Source organism: Gavia stellata, chromosome 33, assembly GCF_030936135.1.
Source record: "Gavia stellata isolate bGavSte3 chromosome 33, bGavSte3.hap2, whole genome shotgun sequence".
NCBI lineage: Eukaryota > Metazoa > Chordata > Aves > Gaviiformes > Gaviidae > Gavia > Gavia stellata.
In genome coordinates, this window is record NC_082626.1 from 876,301 (window position 1) to 884,629 (window position 8,329).

The following is an 8,329-nucleotide window of genomic DNA, read 5'->3' on the forward strand; positions in this document are numbered from 1 at the left end:
TCTCAGCAGGCTGCTCTTTGCACGGTGCCTGACGCCACGGTGGTGGGCGCCCGTGGCTGGGGTGCCCGGGGTGGGGTGGCGGGGACAGGTTTCGGCGAGCGGGAGGTCCCCGGGGAGGTGACGGGACAAGCCTGGGCTGGGCGCGAGCCAGCCCCGGGCGTGGGGAGGCGACGGGGTGGAGGACGCGCACCCAAGGCGCCCGCACCCACACGCCTCCGACGCTCGCGGCACCCGCACCCACCCCGGCCCGGCGGGGGGTAGGGGGTCCCGGGGAGGCCCCCCCGGCCGCCATGAAGCGGATGTTCTCCTGCTCCAGCTCGCAGGTGGCGGTGAGTCCCGGGGCCCCCCCATGCGTGGGGGGGACCCCCGCCTGTCCCGGGGTTGGGGACCCCCTCCCCACCCCTGTGGATGGCGGCAACACCCAGCCTCGGTGCCCTGCCCGCACCCATGGGTGCTGCCACGGTGCCTGGGGGGGCTGGGGGGGCTTCGGCCACATTTGGGGTGAGGGGGTGCTGCGCCCCCACCGCCGCCAGCCGGCCCCGCGTGCCCGCCGGTCCTGAACCCCATCCGGCCGTGGCGCTCAGTGCCGGTCCTGCCCCGATGCCGGCTGCCATCCTGGCCCCGATGCCGGCTGCAACCCCAGCTCCAGTCCTGGCCCCGATGCCGGATGCAATCCCAGCTCCGATGGTGGCCCCAATGCCGGCTGCAGTCCTGGCGCCAATCCCAGTCCCGATGCCGGCTGCAATCCCAATCCCAGCTCCGATGCCGGCTGCAATCCCAGCTCCGATGGTGGCCCCAATGCCGGCTGCAGTCCCAGCCCCAATCCCAGTCCCGATGCCGGCTGCAATCCCAATCCCAGCTCCGATGCCGGCTGCAATCCCAGCTCCAATGCCGGCCCCGATGCCGGCTGCAACCCCAGCTCCAGTCCCGGCCCCGATGCCGGCTGCAATCCCAATCCCAGCTCCGATGCCGGCTGCAATCCCAGCTCCGATGCCGGCCCCGATGCCGGCTGCAACCCCAGCTCCAGTCCCGGCCCCGATGCTGGCTGCAATCCCAATCCCAGCTCCGATGGTGGCCCCGATGCTGGCTGCATTCCCAGCCCCAATCCCAGTCCTGATGCCGGCTGCAATCCCAACCCCAGCTCCGATGCCGGCTGCAATCCCAGCTGCAGTCCCGGCCCCAGTCCCAGCCCCGATGCCGGCTGCAATCCCAATCCCAGTCCCAGCTCCGATGCCGGCCCCAATGCCAGCTGCAACCCCAGCTCCAGTCCCGGCCCCGATGCCGTCTGCAATCCCAATCCCAGCTCCGATGCCGGCTGCAATCCCAGTCCCAATCCCGGCCCCGATGCTCAGCCCTGAGCCCCAGTGCCCGGCCCCAGAGCTCGCCCCAAACCTGGCCCCGCTGCGGGTCCCCATGCCCAGCCTGGCGCCCGGTCCCGGTGCTCGGCCCCGGTGCCCACCCACACCCGCACCGCGGTGGGGCCCGGCACGGCGCGGCGGCAGCCTGACAAACCAGCCGGGCAGGCGCAGGCAGGGACACGCTCGCCTGCCTCGCCTCGCCTTCCCCAGCCGGCACCCAGGGCCGGGCTCCGCGGGGACTCGGGGTCCCCAGCACCCCATCCCTGATGGAGTGCCCCAACAAGTGGGGAAACTGAGGCACGGCTCCATGGCACTGTGGAGGGAGGCGCCCGGGGGGCATGTCCCAAAAGAGGGGTCAGCCCCAAAGCGCTGCCTCTGCTGTGGCCCTTCTGCCTGGGGAAGCCGTGCCTCAGTTTCCCCTCGCCGCCCGGCGGGGCAGGGCGGGGGTCCCGTCCCCGCAGCCCCCCCGGAGCCGCTCGCCGCCCCTCCAGGTTGAGAGCTGGAACAAGCAGGACCAGAAACTTTTGGAAGCGGTGGAGAAGGGTGACGTGGGCAGGGTGTCCGCCCTCGCCGCCCGCAAAACCGCCCGGCCCGCCAAGCTCAACGCCGTGGGGCAATCCGCGTACGTCAGCCCGGGGGGGGGACAAGGACACACGGGGGTCCCCGGGGTGGCGGGTGGGGACCTCGGTCGCAGCCACCTCTCGCCCCCCTCCAGCTTCCACCTGGCCGCGTCCAAGGGTCTCACCGAGTGCCTGACGCTGCTGCTGGCCCACGGGGCCCCCATTAACGAGAAGAACGATGACGGTGAGTGGGGACACCGGTGGGGACACTCCTGGCACGGGGGGACACAGCCACAGGTCCCCGTGTCCCCTCCGGGTGACGGCGAAGGGCTGAGCATACCCCAGACCTGCGCCCCAAGGCACCGAGCCCCGGGGGAGCGCCCTGTCCTGCCACGCCGGGGCAAGATGTCCCCGCGGCGAAGTGTCCCCCGGGGGTTCCGCGCTGGCCGTGTCCCCGGTGTCCCCCGCGGCTGCCGGTGCCCAGCCCGCCCGTCTCTTGCAGGCAGCACCGCTCTGCATCTGGCCACCATCGCCTGCCAGCCCCAGTGCGTCAAGGTCCTGCTGCAGGTACGGGCCGGACGGGGACGGGGACGGGGACGGGGATGGGGACGGGGACGGGGATGGGGACGGGGATGGGGATGGGGATGGGGATGGGGACGGGGACGGGGACGGGGATGGGGACGGGGATGGGGATGGGGATGGGGATGGGGATGGGGATGGGGATGGGGACGGGGACGGGGATGGGGACGGGGATGGGGATGGGGACGGGGATGCAGAGGAGGATGAGGATGGAGCTGAGGCTGGGGACAGGGATGGGGCTGGGGACAGGGATGGGGCTGGGGACAGGGACGGGGATGGGGACAAGGACATGGATGGGGACAGGGATGGGGATGGGGATGCAGAGGAAGATGAGGATGGAGCTGGGGATGGGGACAAGGACAGGGCTGGGGACAAGGACAGAGATGGGGACAAGGACAGAGATGGGCATGGGGACAAGGACAGGGACAGGGATGCAGAGGAAGATGAGGATGGAGCTGGGGATGGGGATAGGGATGGGGATGGGATGGGGATAGGGACAGGGATGGGGACAAAGACAGGGACGGGGACAAAGACAGAGATGGGGACAAGGATGGGGATGGGGATGCAGAGAAAGATGAGGATGGTGCTGGGGATGGGGACAGGGATGGGAACAAGGACAGGGATGGGGATGGGAACAGGGATGGGGACAAGGATGGGGATGGGGATGCAGAGGAAGATGAGGATGGTGCTGGGGATGGGGACAGGGATAAGGATAGGGAGAAGGACAGGGATGGGGATGCAGAAGGGGATGAGGATGGAGCTGGGGCTGGGGACAGGGATGGGGACAGGGCTGGGGACAAGGACAGGGATGGGGACGGGGTGGAGGCAGGGGTGAGGATGAGGATGGGAGTAGGGCTGGGAAGGGGCAGGGCAGGACGCCCGGTCCTGTCCCCGTCCCCGGCTCGGGGAGGGTCCCTGCCCGCTGTCCCCCCCCCAGTACGGTGCCAACGAGGGCCACGTGGACGGACAGAACCGAACCCCCCTGCACTGGGCCGGTGAGTGCCGGGGGTCCCCGGACCAGGCTGGGACCGGGGGGGGGGCGGCACTGAAGGCTCTTATGGGGGGGCCCATCTGACCCCCCCCAAGAGAGACCCCCCCCGCGCTGACATGGCCCCCGCAGCCTCCTCGGGCTGCGCCTCCAGCGTCCTGCTGCTCTGCGACCACGAGGCCCTCCTGGACGTCACCGACGCCGTGAGTGGGGACCACGGCGGGGAGGGGGTGGCCGGGGGTGGCAGGGGACAGCGGGGGCTGACGGGCGCCTCGCGTCCCCCCCAGCACGGGCAGACCCCCCTGATGCTGGCGGCGCGGGGGAACCACGCTGCCATCTGCGCCCAGCTCCTGCAGAGAGGGGCCGACCCCAACCTGGCCGACAAGGACAAGAAGTGAGTGGCCGCGGGGACACGGGGACACTTGTAGGACATTTGGGGGTGACGGGGAGGGGGGGGGTCTCCGCTCTGCCCCCATGCCTGGGGCGATGGGGCGATGGCTCTGCTCCACGGGAGCCGTGGAAGTGCCTCACGCAAAGACAGCTCCGGTGCTGTCCCCTGTCCCCAAGGGACACAGGTCTCCGTGGAAAGCCACCGCTGCGGAGAGCGGTCCCCAGGGAGATGGCGGGAAAGGGGTGGGGAGGGACCCATACCACCGTGCCACCATGCCATTGTGCCACCATGCCACCGTGTCATTGTGCCACCATGCCACCATGCCACTGTGCCATTGTGCCACCATGCCACTGTGCCACCATGCCACCATGCCATTGTGCCACCATGCCACTGTGCCATTGTGCCACCATGCCACCGTGCCACTGTGCCATTGTGCCACTGTGCCACCATGCCATCATGCACTGTGCCATTGTGCCACCATGCTGTCATGCCATCACACCACTGTGCCACCACGCCGCTGTGCCACCATGCCATTGTGTCACTGTGTCACCGTGCCATCATGCCACTGTGCCACCATGCCATCATGCACTGTGCCATTGTGCCACTGTGCTATCGTGCCATCACACCACTGTGCCACCACGCCGCTGTGCCACCATGCCATCTTGTCACCGTGTCACCGTGCCACCACTCCCGCAGGACCGCCCTGACGCTGGCCTGCGAGCACTGCAGCGTGGAGTCGGCCGAGCTGCTGCTGAGCCACGGGGCGGCCATGGGGGACCAGGACCGCTGGCACTACGCGGGACAGACCCCCAGCCGCGCGCTCCGGCGGCTCCTGCGCGGCGCCCGCGGCGGGGCGAGAGGTGAGCCCCCACCCGCCATCGCCCACCCCGCCTCGCCCAGCTGCTTATTTTAGGAGAAAAAGGGGAAAACCAAGGGTTGGTTCTTTTCCTCCCGGCAGAGAACGGCGCTGGCTGTGCCGGGGACCCCGCGCCGCAGGTGGGAAGCCAAGAAGAGGAGACCCCAGGCAGCGACAGCGAGGAGGAGGAGGATGAAGAGCAGCGGGATGGGTGCGATGCCCAGCGGGTGCGGCGGCTGCAGGAGCGGCTGGCGAGGAAGACGCGGGAATGCCAGCGGCTGGCGGCCACTGCCAACAGCATCCGGCAGCGGGTGCGGGAGCTGGCACGGCTCCTGCCCGGCTGCGAAGCCGGGGACGGGACTGAGGATGAGGATGGTGCCTGCCTGGATCTCCTGGCCCAGCACGTGGGGGAGCTGAGGAAGAGGATGATGGCCGAGGAAGAGGGGGATGGAGGACACCCAGCCGCGGCACAGCTCGACGGTGATAACGGAGTGCCGGCGCTGGCCCCGTTCCTGACCTGGCTGGGGGACGAGTGTGCCAAAATGCGGGCGGCGAAGGCGAGCGCCTTCACCCGGAGCAAGGGGCTGCGGAAGGAGGTGGAGGAAGCCCTGCGGAGCAAACTGCACTACGAGGTGGTGTCGGCCGACGCCGTCCGGAAAAGCTTGGCGGCTTGGGAGAAGATGGTGGTGGGGCTGGAGCAGACGCTGAGCCGCGCCGACGAGACCCACGCCAAGATGCTTGAGGGATCCCGCGTCCTCCTGGAAAACCTCCGTCGGGAGCCGGAGCGGCCGCTCGCTGGGACGGCACCTTCCCAGTGCCCGGTGAACGGCACGGAGCCGGCTCCGGGTGGGAAGAACCGAGAGGAGCTGCCGAGGGAGGGTGGGAGCGTGGAGAAGGAGATGCTGGAGCTGAAGGAGAGCAACGGGATGCTCCTGGGGGAGCTGGCCCGGCTGGGCCGCGAGCGGGAGCGGCTGCAGGAGGAGCTGCGGGGGCTGCGGGAGCAGGACCCCGGCGCCGAACCGGCGGCGGAAGGTCCCGGAGCGGCCGCCCTGGCCCAGGCGCTGGCGGCCGAGCGGGAGGAGGTGGCGAGGCTCCGGCGGAGGCTGGCGGGGCAGCGGCGGGAGCTGGCGGCGCTGCGGGACGGGGTGGGCGAGAGGGTGCGGGAGGCGGCCGGTGATGCCAGCGCCGGCATCCTGCGGGAGCTGCACCACAAGCTGGACGGGCTGGTGAGGTCCCAGCATGAGGCCTTGCAACTCGTTGCAGAGATGGAGGGTGATGGCACCCACGGGGATGGGGACGCCGGGGTTGGGCTACTGGGCCAGCTGGAGGACGCGCTGGGCGAACTGGTCGAGGAGCTGGGGACGGCACCGGGTCCCCGCGTGCTGCGGCTGCTGGAGCGGCTCGCCGTCACCGCCGCCGCCCTGCGCGGCCGGGAGCTCCCCGGGGAGCAGCCGGGGGCCGAGGCCGAGCGCTGGCGGGTGGCGGCGGCGGAGGAGAAGCGGGCGAAGGAGGCGGCGGAGGCCCGGGCGGCCGAGCGGGAGCGGGAGGCGCGGGAGCTGCGGGAGAAGGCGGAGGGGCTGGAGCGGAGCGTGGGCAGCCTGCGGGCGAGGGCGGGCGAGCTCTCCAGGGCCTGCCGGGACAAGGAGGGGAAGGTAAGGGCCGCGCTGGGCTGGGACACGGGCTGGCAGCGACGGCGGCTCCTTCCCATCGGCACTCCCTCCCCATCACCGTCCCCTTCCCATCACCCTCCCCATCACCATCCCCTTCCCATCACTGTCCCCTCCCCATTACCGTCCCCTCCCCATCACCATCCCCTCCCCATCACTGTCCCCTCCCCATCACCGTCCCCTCCCCATCACTGTCCCCTTGCCATCACCGTCCCCATCACTGTCTCCGTCACCGTCCCCTTCCCATCACCGTCCCCATCACTGTCTCCATCACTGTCCCCTCCCCATCACCGTCCCCTCCCCATCACTGTCCCCTTCCTATCACTGTCCCCATCACTGTCCCCTCCCCGTTGCTGTCCCTGTTGCTGTTGCTGTCCCCATAACTGTCCCCTTCCCATTGCTGTCCCCATCACCGTCCCCTCCCCATCATTGTCCCCTTGCCATCACCATCCCCATCACTGTCCCCATCACCGTCCCCATCACTGTCTCCATCACCATCCCCTTCCCATCACCGTCCCCATCACTGTCTCCATCACCATCCCCTCCCCATCACCATCCCCTTCCCATCGCTGTCCCCTCCCCATCACTGTCCCCTCCCCATCACCATCCCCTTCCCATCGCTGTCCCCTCCCCATCACTGTCCCCTCCCCATCACCATCCCCTTCCCATCGCTGTCCCCATCACTGTCCCCATCACCATCCCCTCCCCGTTGCTGTCCCTGTTGCTGGTTGCTGTCCCCATAACCGTCCCCACCCCATCGCTGTCCCCATCGCTGTCCCCATCGCTGTCCCCATAACCGTCCCCTCCCCATCGCTGTCCCCATTGCTGTCCCCTCCCCATCACCGTCCCCATTGCCGTCCCCATTGCCACCCCCTTCCCATTGCGGTGCCCGTCACCGTCCCCTTCCCATCCCTGTCCCCCCCATCTGTCCCCATCACCATCGCCATCCCCTCCCACCCCTGCCCTGTCCCCTACCCCGCCTTTCGCCAGCCCCACACCCCGGAGCCGAGCTGGGGGGCCGGGGGCTCCCCGGGACCTCTGGGGCAACCGGGGGCTTCTTCCCACCTGCGTCCGGCCCCCGGAGGTATTTGGGGGCCGGGGGGAAGACGGGCAGCAAAGGGCCAACCCCGGGGTGTGCCGGGGAGCGGCCGGTCCCCCCAGCGCCCCGACTTCGCCCCCCGTACCCCACCCCAGATGAAGAAGCTGCTGGCGGAGACGGAGAAGCTGTCGGCGGAGGTGCTGGGGCTCCGCAGCCAGAGCGCCCGGCTCCAGCTCCAGCTGGAGGTGGGTGCCAGCACCCGGCGTCACCCGCTGGCACCTCGTCACCCTCTTCATCGCCCCACCTTCCTCTTCTCCCCAGGTCCAGCAGAAAAACCACCGGGACATCGTGGCCGTCTATAGGACCCACCTGCTCAACGCTGCCCAGGTGGGACCCCCCGTCCCCCGCGCTTCGGGGTGACGCGGGGCGGCGGGGGGACGATTTTGGCTGCCATGCTGGAAAACCCCAACTGGGAGCCCGGCACCCGGGTTGGGTCCCCCCCGGGAGGTCGGGTCCGGCCCCACGGCCAAGCTCTCCTCCCCGCAGGGCTTCATGGACGAGGGCGTCCACGCCATGCTGCTGCGGATCCTGCGGACGGGGGAGTGAGGGGCCGGAGGAGTCCGCTCCCACCGCCCCCCAAGGCATTAAAGCGGAGGAGGCGGGTGTCCCCCACCCCGTGTCCCCGTCTGCATCCGGGCGCCGGGGGGTTGGGGAGGGCGGAGGGGGGCCCGGCTGGGGGGCTGCCCCATGGGGGCACCCGGGGGGCGGTTTGGGGCTTGGTGGGAGATGGGGTGCGACAGCACCCGCCGTGGGTCCTGGTCAGTCCCCGGGTCCCGGGCTGGGACTCGGTGGTGGTGCTGGGCAGACCACGGGCCAGGATTGGGCCCCAAT

General features: G+C 70.3%; 1 protein-coding gene across 1 annotated transcript; it reads left to right on the top strand.

Moving 5' to 3' along the window:
* Positions 1-290: 290 nt before the first annotated feature.
* ANKRD35 (ankyrin repeat domain 35) lies at positions 291-8,044 on the top strand. The gene is made up of 12 exons (XM_059832065.1): positions 291-329; positions 1,850-1,980; positions 2,074-2,162; positions 2,421-2,485; positions 3,435-3,492; positions 3,618-3,688; positions 3,773-3,879; positions 4,573-4,736; positions 4,835-6,384; positions 7,594-7,683; positions 7,760-7,825; positions 7,985-8,044. Exons 1-12 carry the CDS (start codon positions 291-293, stop codon positions 8,042-8,044), a joined length of 2,490 nt encoding a protein of 829 aa, XP_059688048.1.
* The last annotated feature ends 285 nt before the right edge of the window (positions 8,045-8,329 follow it).

What these genes read in the sequence shown, in the direction of transcription:
- ANKRD35 (XM_059832065.1), top strand. Translation starts at nt 291, where the DNA reads ATGAAGCGGATGTTCTCCTGCTCCAGCTCGCAGGTGGCG. An exon ending in CTGGCCGACAAGGACAAGAA is followed by an intron (nt 3,880 to 4,572) that starts GTGAGTGGCCGC and finishes CCACTCCCGCAG; the next exon opens with GACCGCCCTGACGCTGGCCT. An exon ending in CGCCCGCGGCGGGGCGAGAG is followed by an intron (nt 4,737 to 4,834) that starts GTGAGCCCCCAC and finishes TCCTCCCGGCAG; the next exon opens with AGAACGGCGCTGGCTGTGCC.